The sequence below is a fragment of the Protopterus annectens genome, chromosome 8.part0 (genome assembly GCF_019279795.1).
Source record: "Protopterus annectens isolate FY-2018-M chromosome 8.part0, PAN1.0, whole genome shotgun sequence".
In the NCBI taxonomy this organism is placed as follows: Eukaryota; Metazoa; Chordata; order Ceratodontiformes; family Protopteridae; genus Protopterus; species Protopterus annectens.
The window spans coordinates 601,728,752-601,743,880 of NC_056741.1; the positions used below are offsets into that span (position 1 = coordinate 601,728,752).

A 15,129-nucleotide genomic window follows, 5' to 3' on the forward strand; every position below is an offset into this window, starting at 1 on the left:
CTCCAGCTGTGCCCCTTTTACCCAGACTATACAGTAGCAATTACTGCCACCACCCAGCTAATATTATCACCTACCCAAAGGCCCTTAAAATGGTGTCCAATGATTACTGTGCAATATTATTATCCAATTGGTAAGTGTGACTAAACAGTCTTAAGGCTTATTAGAGTGACCTGGTACAGGATCCTTATATACATGCGATGTTCTCTTAGAGCTTAACTTATCTCTACACAAAACAGCCACAGTTAAAATGTTTTAAAATATTTAATAATAAATAATTAAAACCACAAGACAATACTTTCTACTACACAGTGCTAGTCAAGAGTTCAGAGATCACACGGAAATATTTAAAATAAATCAGTAATACAGTTCTGACATCACATAAAAACAGTGTCAAAACTTTCGAATTCCTAGTTATTGCTACAAGAAAACACACTTCTAAAATAACTTAATTACATAGCTGGCACCTCGGTGTTTCATAAAAATCTACTGCCAATCATTAGTGGACCGGAGTTCCGCTGTGGTGACCCCTTACCGGGAAAAGCCGAAAGACAAACAACAACAACATAGAGAAACAGGCAGAGTGCTGAGTTGGATAGTCAAACAAAAATGCTTAATAATATCTGGTTTTCACTGTTTAAATTGAAACTGCAGTTCTGCTAAACATTACATAATCGTTTACACCTTCCTGGAGTTCCCAGGCTACACAGAAACGGCATTTACATTCTTTTACACTTAGAGCAATAAAGGAAATTCCACATGTAAATTCTAGTAATTATTCCTTAAGTTAAAACAATAGGCAGGATGCTTACTCCAGACTCATCGACTCCAAATTCCAACTTCAAAGGAACAGACACAAAGCAATTTTAATTTCAAAGGACCAACAAGAAATGCTTGACTTAGCTTTCTTCACAGCAGATGGCAATGTTGCCACATTGTTTTAAGTTTAAAATTCATATTTACAAATGACAGAATTATCTGCACAATTTTATCTGGCTAGGCTGGCAGCCTTCACCCTTCTCTACCAGTCTTCACCCCCCCCCCACCTGGAGAACTCATGCTAGTTTTTTTCAAGTGACTCTTGAAAAATGACACTTGAGAGGGTTAGGTCTATCTGAGTGTACCTCGCCCCATTCCCTGTCTTGAGAGCCCATCCGCATTGGCATTGCTAACCCCACTGCGGTGCTACACTGACATATATGCTTGCAGCCCTAGGCTCCATCTTAGCAACTTGGCATTTTCCTGACTGGCTCTGTTTAACCATGTTAGAGGGTTGTGATATGTCATAACAATGAATTTTCTTCCATATAGATAAGGCTGCAATTTCTGCAGTGCCCACACTATGGCTAGACATTCCCTTTCTACAGTTGCACAGCATTCCTCCCAGGGTTGGAGCCTATGACTGAGATAAACCACTGTGTGCTCTTCCCCCTCTGAATAAATCTGGCTAAGTACAGTCCCCACCTCATGGTTTGAAGTATCCATCTGCACAACAAATTATTTGCTGTAATCTGGACGGGCTAACACAGGGGGTCCTCCCAAAGCTTCTTTAAGCTTCTGGAATGCCTGCTCACATGCTGGGGTCCACACTACCTTACCTGGCCTGTTCTTCCTTGTCAGGTCTGTGAGGGGAGCAGCTATGGTACTATAACTGAGGACAAACTTTCTGTAGTATCCTGCTGTCCCTAAAAATGCCCTCACCTGCTTTTTAGTAACAGGTGCAGGCCATGTCTGAATGTCTTCCACTTTGGCAGGTTCTGGTCTTATCTTACCACTCCCCACTCTATGTCCTAGGTAGGAGACCTCCGCCATACCCACCTGCTTGGCTTAATGGTCAACCCTGCCCTCTGTAGTCTGCCCAGCATGTTCCTGACATGCTGAAGGTGCTCTGGCCAGGAATGGCTGTAGATGGCAATATCATATAGGTAAGCAAGGGCAAACCCTCCTGCTCCTGCTAGGATATTATCTACCAACCTCTGGAAAGTTGCTGGAGCATTCTTCATCCCAAAGGGCATCTTTGTGAACTCATACAAGCCAAAATGAGTCACAAAGGCCAACTTCTCTCTAGCACTGGGAGTCAAGGGCACCTGCCAGTAACCCTTGGTAAGATCCATGGTTGTAAGATACTTAGCCCCACCCAGCTGCTCTAGGGCCTCATCTGTCCTAGGCATGGGGTAAGCATCCGACTCTGTGCGACTATTTAATTTCCTGTAGTCCACACAGAACCTGGAGCTGCCATCCTTCTTTGGCACCAGCACTTCTGGGGAGGCCCAGGGACTGTTCGACTCCTGATTCGCCCCTAGTTCCAACATCTCCTGTACCTCCTCCCTTAGGGTCTGTCTGACTCTCTCTCAGGCACCCTATAAGAGGCCTGCCTAATAGGCCTTTGGAGTCCTGTATCCACCTGGTGTTGCACCAGGTGGGTGCACCCTGGTTTCCCAGTGAACATGTCCCCAAATTCCTGCAACATTGCTCGGATTTCTGGAACCTGGGTAGGAGACAGCTGCTGGGACATTGATACCCTTTCCACTGAGGTGTCAGCCCGAGCCTCACTGAGGAGATCAGTCCCCAGATCTCCCTCAGCCTCCTCCTGCAATCCACTGCAAATGCTCAGCACAACGGCCTCCCTATCATGGTAAGGTTTCATCATGTTAACATGGTTTCAATTTGTGCTCCTGCCGTCTGCCTAGCAGTTCCACCATGTAGTTAACATCACTTACCTTTCTTACCAACTTGTAGCGTCCCTCCCAAGCAGCTTGCTTTGTCTGGCAAGAATGAGAACCATTACCTGCTTCCCCACAGCATACTCTCTAGCTCAAGCATTCTTGTCATACCACATCTTTTTCTGTTGTTGGGCTTCTGCCAGGTTCTCCTGGGCCAAGCCCACGAGTTCCCTGAGCCTTGTCCTGATGTTTAGGATGTATGCCACAACAGACTCCTTGTGAAACTCGCAATCACCTTCCCACTCATCTCGAATTAAGTCTAGAGGTCCCCTCACCCTATGCCCATACAGCAACTCAAAGGGTGAAAACCCTGTGGATTCCTGGGGAACCTCTCTGTAAGCAAACAGATGGGGCAAATATTTGTCCCACTCCCTCTTAAACTGATCTGCAAATGCCCGTAGCATGGACTTGATTGTAGAGTTTAACCTCTCAACAAGACCATTAGTCTGGGGATGGTAGGGGGTGGTCTTCATGTGATTTACCCCACAGGACTTCCACAGACAAGCCAGCAGGTCTGACATGAAACTGGCACCTCTGTCGGTTAGTATTTCTTTTGGGAAACCTACCTGCTGAAAATCTCTAACAAAGCATTTGCCACCTTCTCTGCCTCAATGGAGGACAAAGCCACTGCCTCAGGGTATCGTGTAGCATAAGCCACTACCACTAAAATATACGTTTTCCCTGAGGAACTTGGGGCACTCAGAGGACCCACAGTATCCATAGCTACCTTCTGAAATGGCTCCTCAATCACAGGCAAAGGCATCAAAGGAGCTCTCACCTTGTCCCCTGCCTTGCCTACCTTTTGGCACTGCTCACAGGTCCTGCAGTACCCTGTTACACCTCTGGAAATTCCAGGCCAATAGAAGTTTTGCATAACACGCCTCTTTGTACGTTTTATGCCCATATGACCTGCAAAGGGAATATCATGGGCTATGGCTAGAAGAGCCAGATGGTAGGCTCTAGGTACTACCAACTGCTGTACTCTTCTCAACTTCTACCCCTCCCTCAGGGGTCCACTCTTTGTATAGTAACCCTTTGTCCCAGTATACAGATTCCCCCATTCCTTGAGAATAAGATGCCTCCATAGCTACCTGCCTCAGGCCTTGCAATGTAGGGTCTGAGAGCTGAGTCTGTCTCAACTCCCTCCTTCTAACCCTTCACAGCTTCCCTTCCATAGGAAGTCTGCCATCCTTTGACAGTGGTGCCTCACTGTCAGCCTGGGTACTACTACTCACCTCTACCTTTGCAGTCACTCTGTCCAAGGGACTATCAGTACCCACAAGCAGCTGTGGCTCATATTCAGTCTCACTGCTACAGATTAGCTTGCTCCCTGAAGTAACCACCTCACCAGTCCTGGCTGCAAGTATGCAGTCTGTCTGGGTCTCCCACAGGCTACCAGACCCACATGCTTGTCTCTTAGCCTGACCGTGTGTAACTGCATAAGCACATGGTACTGCCTCATCCAAATCCTTCCCTATCAGGACATCTACAGGATGGTAGTTTAGTACCCCTGTTGTCTCAAGACAACCTACTATTGGCATTTTGTCTTTCCCACTTATTGGCTCCCTCACCTTTGGTTCCCCACCTAGCCTCTGTGGACACCTGTATGCCACATGGCCCCACTGGTGGCATTCAAAACATTTAACCTTAGCTCCTGGATGTATACCTGGACTAGTGGCTTCCCCTGCTACTGGCAGATTCTGTTAGGGCACTCTGTGCTGCCCACCATGGGTTCCTTTAGACCCATGAGCAGTACTGGGGGTTCCCTTCCTGTGCAGAGCCACCCTGCTTGCCAGGTATAAGTCTCCCTTCTTCCTCAACTCATCTGAAGTAGCACACTATCAGCTAAGCAGATCCTCATGTCCTCAGGCAAAGTGCTAAGGGCTTGTTCCCTTACTAAAAGGTCTGCCGGCCCTTCAAAAGTGGTGACCTGACATCCACTCACCCACCTATGGAAATAAGTGCTCAATTCAGCAACATATTCACACACACTTTCATCTGCCTTGCTTCTATGCTCAAGAAACGTTTTCCTATACATTTCAGCTGTTAGCTTAAACAGTTCTAAAAGACATTTCTTTACAGCAATATAATCAAAACATGCAACGTCAGACATTTTAGCTAATGCAGTTACAGCTTTACCATGGAGTAAGGGGGTCAGGAACCATACCCAGAGCCCTTGGTCAACCTCATACTGTTTACATACCCTCTCAAACATATGAATGAAACTATGAAAATTATCCCCCCCTTTAAACTGCGGAAGAAATTTACTGACCTTTTGTGCTTCTGGGGTCCAGTTACTCCCTTCCCCATTACCTCCATGACTCTGGCGAAGAGTCAGCATCTCCTTCTCATGCTGCCTCTGCTTTTCTTGTTCCTCATCTTCCAGACTAACAGTTTCTCATTCTCCTCAGCCTGTAGACTCCTCAGTCTCTCAGCTGTTTCTGCTTCCAAACGTCTAGCCTCCAACTCAAGTCTCTTTAGCTCCAGCTGGATTTTTAAGTACACTGCAGAAAGGTTGAGCTGTCCATTCTCTGAGGTAATTATAACTCCACTGCCAGTCTGATTGTCCTCCTGGTTGCTGTCTTCTGATGCAGCTGTAACCAAGGCTGCAATCAGGTCTGCGTTAGTCAGGTTTCCATACACCAGTCCCCTACCCTGGCGCATCTCCGTCAGCTGGCTCCTTGTCAGCTTTCCATACTCCTCTGCTGACATGCTGCCTGCTCACCCAAACTAAGCTAACAAAAGAAATAAAACAATTGTGATCTGAACTCTTGAGTATTCACTGCGTGGCTGTTTTAGAGTACAAAAGCACCTTCAAAGCTCACTGTACACAAGCTATAGGATTCACTCTACCCACAACACTACAAGCCAACTAGTATTTGACAACTAATTAGTATGTGGTGAGGATATCCCACCGGTGCCAAACAATTAATATGTGACGCCCGTGCCCTGGCCCAGCAATCAAGGAGCCTCAATTCTTACCACTAACACCAGAGAGGGCGTCCCATATATAGGTTCATAGGTTCATACTAGGCTATCTGCCCGAGGGCATTTATAAGCCTAGCCCATTGTTTTGTGGCTTACGCCACCCCTTTAGTATGGGGAACTATACCCATTATTTTGCTGTGCCTCTGTCGAGCAGTGACACTGAGGTAATTCCTGGGGTATATCTGCGATCTCCCATCCATTGGTCAAGATTTCTCTTGAACAAGGCCAGCGAGGTGCTCTGCCTCACATGTACCGGGATTTTGTTCCACAGCATAGGGAGTCTTTGGGTGATGAATCTATCTCTCCAGCACGTCCTATTAATAGCCGTGTCGAGGTTTAAGTCTCCCGCCGTTGTGGCTCTGATGGATCTAGATTTTTGAGGTGAAGCATATTCATCAAATCTGGGTTTGGCATGGCCTTGTATGTTAGGCAAAGGTCACCTCTGAGCAAGCGGTGCGACTGAATAGAGCTGGAGTTCTTTCAGTCGGGCAGCATAGGACAGATTTTTGAGACCCTTTATCCTTTTGGTGAGGAACTTTGTGGCCTCTCCAGCTGCTGCAAGTGTCGGGTCAGATACATTCGAATGGGGCATTGTACTCAATCATTGGTCTGATGAGTGATGAGTAAAGGGAGACTATGACCTCCCTTGATCTAGATGAGAATCCCTTCATGATAAGGTGGGCAATGTAGAAGGACTTCCTAACTACTTTAGCTACATGGGTGTCGAATGACAGACTACTATCAACCTGGGTCCCCAGGTCCCTGATAACTTCTTCTGTGCTCAGTGGATTGCCACCTATTTGGTAGCTAGGGGTAACCTTGTTTTTCCCGAAGGGTATGACTATGCATTTTTTGGCATTTATCTTTAGGCCATGGCTCTGGCACCAGTTATCCGTTTCTGTGAGACCCTTCTGAAGGATATCTGTGTCAGATGTGTTTTCTACTATGGCCCAGTTTGCAGTCATCTGCAAACTTTGTCAGCCATAACCCTCCTGTGTTTGCTTGTACTTGGAAAAGTAGATGCCAAACAAGAGTGGGCCCAGGACTGAGCCCTGTGGGACACCACTTGTGACAGGCTTTGAGTCTGACATGGCGCCAGCAACTCTGACCCTGTGGGTTCTGTCACTCAGCCAGTTTGCAACCCATCTTGTGATGCATGGGTTAACATTTAAGCTGATGAGTTTTTCAATGATACCCGAGTGGGGTATTGTATCGAAGGCCTTAGCCAGATCGAGGTAGGCTGTATGGACTGCCTTTCCTCATCAATGGCTTTGGTGACTGTTTCAAAAAGTCAACCAAGTTTAAAAGGCATGATCTGCCTTTGACAAAGCCAAACTGGGTTGGATCCAAAGTCTGCAAATTCCCTATGTCTTTATTTATGAGGTCCATTATGATCCTCTCCATGGCTTTGCAGATAAGGCTTGTCAAGCTAATGGGCGGTAATTTCCAGGGTCTGTGGAGGCACCGCCTTTGTGAAGTGGGACCACAGTTGCAGTGCGCCACTCCTGGGTAATATCCAGAGGTAAGACTTTGATTAAACAGCTGTCCTAGCTGTGGGTTTAATTCCTCATTGAGTTCGTGGAGCACACAGCCGGGGACACCATCGGGTCCCATGGATGCTGTGTTTTTGCTTTGGAGAGAGCAGTTCTCACTTGGGCTGGAGATGTTTGGGGGCTGCACTCATTTGGTATAGATATCTCTCCTTTTGGGGAGGGGAGAAGTTTGCACTGAACCTGTCAGCCAGTATGTTGGCAATGTCTGTAGGATCAGTAATCTTCACATCATTTTGAACTAGTTCTGAGCATATCTGGGAGTTTCCTCCTAGGTTTCTAACATAGCTAAAGAAGGCCTTATGATTGTCTTTTGAGTCTTTAGCTATTTTTCTCTAAATTTGCTTTGGATGATTTTATGAGAGCTCTTAGTTTTTACTTATAGTGATCAAGGGTGTCTTACCTTTTAAGGATTTTGCTCTATCTTGTAGTAGCTTCCTCCTTTTGTTGTAGAGTTTGTTTATGGCTGGGGTCCACCAGACTGGATGCTTGCCTTTGGTACAAAGAGTCTTTGTTTTGCTTGGGATTGCCTTATCCATGCAGTCCTGCAGGTGCTGGTAGAAGGCGTTTGTAAGTGATTCAGCGGCTTGAGTATTGTTTTCCGGCTCGGGGCCTGAAAGGAGACCACACTAGTCTTTAGAAGTGTGAAGTCGGCTTTTGAGAAGTTCTTTACTGTGGTCTTTTTTATTTCAGGTGGGGGTGGGATGAGGACCTCCAGCGAGATTAGTTTGTGATCTGATCTCACCAGTGAGGGGTATACTTCCGGTGTTGAACATTGTGCTCCCATGTTCGTGATGATGAGATCAAGTATGTTATCTCCTCTTGTGGGGATGGTGACTAGTTGTTCCATGGCATTTGAGTTTATGAATTCCAGGAACTTTTGGGCTAGGGTGTTTGGGCTTGAGTAGTGTTCCCAGTCTATATTAGGGTAATTGAAGTCACCTAGTATGAGAGGAAAGGATAACAAATACACACAATAAAGTGCAATTTCCCTTAAGAGCACACAGAGATCACAGTCAGTCTGGGGATGGTCGCTCCCTTGCTCCCCAGGTCCCCAATAAGACTCCCCACTGGCACAGCTATAGGGTCCAGATCTCAGCCTAGCTGGGCAAGCTAAAATCTCCAGCACCCTCTCTATCCAACCAGTGCTTCGTGTCCCTGCCCAAGTAGCTGACACACACACTTTGAGATAAGTTTATACAACCACATAGACACTCCTGGGGAAGGCAGGCACAGGTTCTCCAGCTGTGCCCCTTTTACCCAGACTATATAGTAGTAAATACTGCCATCACCCAGCTAATATTATCAGCTACCCAAAGGCCCTAAAACGGTATCCAATTATTACTGTGCAATATTATTATCCAACTGGTAAGTGTGACTAAACAGTCTTAAGGCTTATTAGAGTGACCTGGTACAGGATCCTTATATACATGCAATGTACTCTTAGAGCTTAACTTATCTCTACACAAAACAGCCACAGTTAAAATGTTTTAAAATATTTAATAATAAATAATTAAAACCACAAGACAATACTTTCTACTACACAGTGCTAGTCAAGAGTTCCGAGATCACACAGAAATGCTTAAAATAAATAAGTAGTGCAGTTCTGACATCACAGAAAAAACACTTAGTCTAAACTTTCGAATTCCTAGCTATTGCTACAAGAAAACACACTTCTAAAATAACTTAATTACATAGAGCAACAGGCAGAGTGCTGAGTTGGATAGTCAGACAAAAATGCTTAATAATCTTTGGTTCTCACATAAATTGAAACTGCAGTTCTGCTAAACATTACATCATCTTTTATACCTTCCTGCAGTTCCTAGTCTACACAGAAACTGCATTTACATTCTTTTACACAGGAATAATGGACATTCCACATGTAAATTCTAGTAATTATTCCTTAAGTTAAAACAATAGGCAGGATGCTTACTCCAGACTCATCAACTCCAAATTCCAACTTCAAAGGAACAGACACAAAGCAATTTTAATTTCAAAGGACCAACAAGAAATGCTTGACTTAGATTTCTTCACAGCAGATGGCAATGTTGTCACATTGTTTTAAGTTCAAAATTCATATTTACAAATGACAGAATTATCTGCACAATTCTATCTGGCTAGGCTGGCAGCCTTCACCCTTCTCTACCAGTCTTCACACAGGACATTCTTTATTCTCCCCCCCTGAAAATCATGTAAAGTTCTCAGATATAATAGATGAACTCCATATAAACAAAAACTTAAACATTTGGGAGACTAACTATTCATCAGCAAACTGCAGCAACTATATCTCAAATGTATGATACATATAAAAGTTCTTAGATTTCATAAGCAAAAGGTCCCTAGAACAGATTGCTAACAAACCTACTAGAGGGAATACTATTTTGGATGTGGTCCTTATGAATACAGCTTTCTCATGTACTGTTTCTCTGGTATCCCCTGCCCCAGTTAAACTATATCATAAACTACTGACCTTCACTATTGGGACCTCTAAACCTGAAGATACCATTATCTCACAATTCAAGAATTTCAAAAGTAAAAATCTCATTAAATTGTTTGATAAAGTTTCAAGATTCACTTATTTCATCATAACCCCTGACAGTCTCAGCAGGAAGCTACACAAATGAATTATATGTCCACTTTGATAACTGTATAGAACTGACAGTACGTACCTGTTCAAAAAAATAGAAATTTAAAAGTAAAGCATTCTAGTGCTCCACCACCATAAATAAACTCTACAACAAAAGAAAAAAAAAACTCCATAAAGTATATAGCAGATCTAAGGATCCTCAAAATCAAGAAAAACATTAGAAAATCAACTAAAAACTGAAAACAAATCAATTAGGAATACTAAGGCAGCCCATGAACTGAAGTTAGCATATGAAGCAAAGGGCAAATCTTTCTTTAGCCATGTTAGCAAACTAAGAAATAACACCCAACATTGCTCAGAATTATTCAAGATCACACCACCTTCTCTGGCCTGGTAGACATTACTAATATACTAGCTAAAACTCAGTGACAACTTCTCCCATGAAAGGACTATTCAAAGCCCACTTATCCCCAAAGTCTTCAGGTCTCCCTCATCACCAAAGATAATGTACTAAAGGTGTTCTCAAAGACTAAATGTACTTCCTCCATGGGACCTGACAATGTACACTGCTGTTTAAAAATGGTGCCAAGAAAGCCCTGACAGAAACGCAACTTAAACTATTTAACATGAGCTTAGCCATTGGCTTCCTCCCTGGTTAGGAACACAGGAGTGGTGCTGCCACTCCACAAGGGTGGCTCCACCACTAAACCCAGGAATTATAAACCAATTAGCCTGCTGAGTTTCATATGCAAAGCCACTGAGCATATTATAAATTACCTCATTAACTATGATATTAAAAATCTCATCAAGCTAATCTGACAGACACTTGGCTTTGTTAAGGGTAGATCCTGTCTAATGAATGTGGTTAACTTCTTAGAAAAAGTAACACAAGCTGTTGACAGCAACCATGCTGTTAACACGGCATACCTTAAACTGGTCAAGATTTCTGAATAATTAGTAAGTTAAATGCATTACAAACAAATCCCTATGTGGTATAATGGATAGCACATTGGCCAAGAGACAGAACCCACATGGTGTGCATAGCAAGTACAACATGAAATTACATTTGTAAAACACTTAGGTTGTTATTAAAGTGCTTAAATTAAATGCTAAAAAGTGTTAATACAGCTGGATTTCGTAAACCATCCCTCCCTCCATCCAGTATAAAACCAACACTAGCCCATTCCAAAACAAGAATGGTTTTAGAGACCTCCGTACTTAGGTTGGCAGTTTCCTCTCTTTTGATCATCACATAAAAATAGTCTGAAAGTCCTTCTACACAGCAAGTTGATTACCAAGATTACTATCTTCCAAATCCACAAAGATCATTTTCCCATTACATATAACACTGATTAGACCAATTATTGAATACAATGCCCACTTCAGGATGTTCTTCACCAGACATGGCAAACAACTAGTAAGACACCAGAGGTTCCTAACTAAGATCATCACTGGCTTAACAACTGTAAGCTACCAGTAAAGACTGGAAGCAAGGCAAGTGAAGAGATCTATGCACGGCCTTCTGAGCCATTAGAGACAAAGTGGTGTCCGGCTTATTCTGTATATCCACAAATCAAATAGTCCCACAAATATCAGAAGAGGGGATCTAAATTGTCACCAGCAGACACATAAAACAAGGTGGAGAGATGTTTATTACACAGTGCCTTCCTCGCCTCTGGATTACACTCTCACTGCAAATTAAGCAGTATGATAAGTTATCTTCCTTCAAATGGAAAGTGGACAACTGGATGGGTATTCATAAACTTAGCACTGGGTTTACTGGACTGGCCCTCCTTGAGATAGGAGGTTCAGTCTGAAGATGGCTACTGAGAAAGCATAAATGGGCTGTGAGACTCAACTGCCTTGTATTTATAATGCCATGTATTTATAATGATGTGCTGGGTCGATTTCCTTGTATACTGAAGTGTTTGACACGGTACCACAACCAAGAATGGAAAGCCTAAACTTAAGATGACTGAGCTTTTGACAAGTCAAGAAAAAAGCAAGAGACTCCCAAAACTAGTCAAGGGTGGAAGCATGCTCTGTGTGTGTGTGTATGTATGTGTGTGTGTGTGTGTGTGTGTGTGTGTGTGTGTGTGTGTGTGTGTGTGTGTGTGGTAGGAGATTACAGCTGCTAGAAGCCTTTGCAGTGAGAAATGCTAGCTGACAGGAAACTGCATCATCATTCTGCAGTTGATGGTTCTGAGGAGGAAGGCCCAGGAGGCTGGAGTGGACCTTAAAACTGCTGTGAAAGAACAACGTTTCTAAACTTCAAACCAATGTTAGTAGTATTCTTTTGAATACAGTGCAACAGGATTGTTCTTTACGACTACAAAGTGGGATAAACTTTCAACAGCAAAACCTAAACAGGAGCTTCTCTGCTGCAACCCTCACAAACCACATGACCAGAACGGTACAGATCAAATTATCAGGCTCTTTCTGGAAAAAGAAGACTGTAAGATGGTGAGGAGCATCGCATGAAAATAAATTTTCAAAGAAAAGCTAAGACTAGAACCCTAAACTGATCCCAGCTTTGTGAATGAATGGCCATTACCATGTGTTTTTAGCTTGATGACTTTTCAAATGTTTCTTCAGATGATGCTCCTTCCTCAGTCCATCTTTTGGTTCCATCTTTGCAAGGCTACAAGTAGTAACACAAATTTCAGCTCTGGTTTGTGTTAAAAGAGTGAAGTTATTAATTCTAGAACTGTCAGCTAGGTGTACTCTATGACGGTGCAGCCCAAAATACACAAAGCTATAATGGCCCTGTTTCAGTACATGATGACCACGTGAGCAATAACTATACCTGGACAGCTCCCTTTTTGTTTTGATAACAAATATGTGCAAGTTCCTGTAACATATTAAAGAGAATCCACACAGTACAAGCAGTGAAAAAACTAAGAATGTTAGATCTAAGCATACCTCTTAATCAAGGTACAAAGATGCTGGCTCTAGTCACAGTGGCATGCATTTCTCATGAATTTGAATGCTGACATACATTTATGTTTTTTATAATACTCAGTAAGCAATAAAAACAGGAAATATTCACTTGTCAATCTACTTTAAAAAAGATTTGGTTCTTCAGAGAGAAAGGATGGAAGGGGTTAGGGAGGAAGAAATGAAGAAAGAAAGGGCAACAGGAGCTTACCTGACCATCACAAAGTTCAGTAAGTGGAACCTTTTCTCTACAGGCGCGAATCAACTTGCTCTGGAAAAGCTTCCCATCAAAATAAATCCAAGGGCAACAATGCTCCCAGGGGATTGGTTGACCACATGCATCATTGGCAAACAGAGCTGCATCGACCCCGTACATGAAAAGTGCTGCTAACTGGATCCCACGAGGATCCAACTTCTCAATCTACAGGAGAGAACATGGAAATGGAATCAACCATAACATCTGTGAATAACCAAACTCCTTAATGTTTTGTTTGTTTTTTTCCTTGAAAAAAATAGCTACCTTCAGAACTACTTTAGAACTTCAAACATACCTTTAATTCTTGGAGCTGGTCAGGTTCATACAGCTGAGGAGAGACAGCCTGAGCCAGGAAAGCATCTAATTCATGTCGATGAAGGATCCTCCCCCCTGGCCACTGCATCATATACCTGCAAAGGAGAAAAAAAAACTTCTTAGACACAATAATATAAGTAGGGCAGAACAGTGAAAATAAAATGAACAACTTTGGCAAACTAGTTATTCCTCATAATTTTTATGCTTTACATATGTACACATTCAGAGGCTGAAATGAGACTATGATGACAAAAAGTACTTAAAAGTATATACATACATATACTGCACCAGCTTTTGAAAACAGTGTAAATTATGCTAGAGCAGCTATGTCTTCTGTGTGCAGACAGTATGCAAATGGCAGAATTTAGAAACTCAATACTATATAATGCAATATATTATGTTTCAACAGCAAAAGGCTTAATTTGGTACTTCTGAGTAAAATGCCAAATGTAAATTCTCTAAGAGTACATGACATAGGTTATCAAGGAATTATAAAAGGATATGGGTAGAACATATATGAATTCTATGCTCATGGTGCGATGGTCGGCTGACATCACTGCCACCAATGTTACCACAGCAGTAATACCACTGCCACCAGTGTGAACTTATTAACCATCTGTGTAAATAATGATTACCCTCTTACTCAAACAAAACCACATACACATTCTTATAAATAAATGTATGCCAGCCATGAGACCATAAAAGTGAATAAATTAACTTAACTTAAATAGTAAAGAAAACATTGTAAATACAAATAAAATACATGTAGGTTAGCACACACACAGAAATAAGCTAAAATAAAAGACAATAAAAACAAACAGAATGTATACAGAAAAAACTAAGCTCCAGACATCTAAAGTCCCTGGGTGCATATTTTTACAGAAATACTGTCTCTAACTATTGTAAGTTAGATAAACTAAGTAGTATTTACAAAATGGTCAAATACAAACAAGACAGCATCATCATCATCTCTCTCAGAATATGTGGGTGGATGATGAGCCAATGCTACATTAGGAAGACAGAATGATTATATGACCACTTCTGAAAAAACTCAGGTATGGTATCTTGGGGGACAGTATATACTTGTGATATCAGCAAGTTAAGATACATTATTGTGGTCATTATGTCACAGCTCCATCACACAAAGCCCTCCGCCTCAAAAAAAAAAAAAAAATTCACTACCTTCTGTGTATACTTATGGTGACTGGCCCTAAAGAAAGTGAAAAATGTAATGACAACAGTCATGTATTTCACCTCTTGTTTACAGACACATACATTGCACCCAACAAGGTATATTAATGATCATTCAGCAGTGATCAAGTAACTGCCCTGTATTTTCATGCAATGCCTACCTTCCTACCCAAAAGTTAACCACTTTCATCACAAACATCAGGGAGTCACACAGAAAGTGAAAGAAACAGTCACGATAAGGTACTTCAACTTGCTGCTATCAGAAATACAGTTATTGTCCTCACTCCCAGCAAGCCATGTTGGTGATCATTTCATTGTGATCATATAACTGTCTTTTGCTTTCATACACAGACTGCCGCTCTGAATATCACCCACTTTTGGCAATCCATTGTGAAGTGTGACTGTAAAGAAAATCAAAGAAATAATAACCAAATTAATGCATTTGAACTTGCCTTTATCTTTCACAGCCACTCCACCGCAGTTCCCATACTAAAAAAATGCTGTGGGCAGTGTAAATTGTTAATCACTGTCCACAGATACATCTGGTGTTCTGCAAGTACTTATTAATACAAAGATGCATGTAAC

The 15,129-nt window shown here is 42.5% G+C and overlaps 1 protein-coding gene across 1 annotated transcript in view; it reads right to left on the bottom strand.

Moving 5' to 3' along the window:
• FAM120C (family with sequence similarity 120C) overlaps positions 1–15,129 on the bottom strand; it is a gene marked incomplete at its 5' end in the record, with an annotated part of 1,286,378 nt that overhangs the window by 449,708 nt on the left and 821,541 nt on the right. Inside the window, 2 exons of the mRNA XM_044079289.1 lie at positions 12,994–13,203; positions 13,334–13,448. Of these exons, the coding sequence (XP_043935224.1) occupies positions 12,994–13,203; positions 13,334–13,448 (325 nt within the window). The remainder of the gene's footprint in view (positions 1–12,993; positions 13,204–13,333; positions 13,449–15,129) is intronic.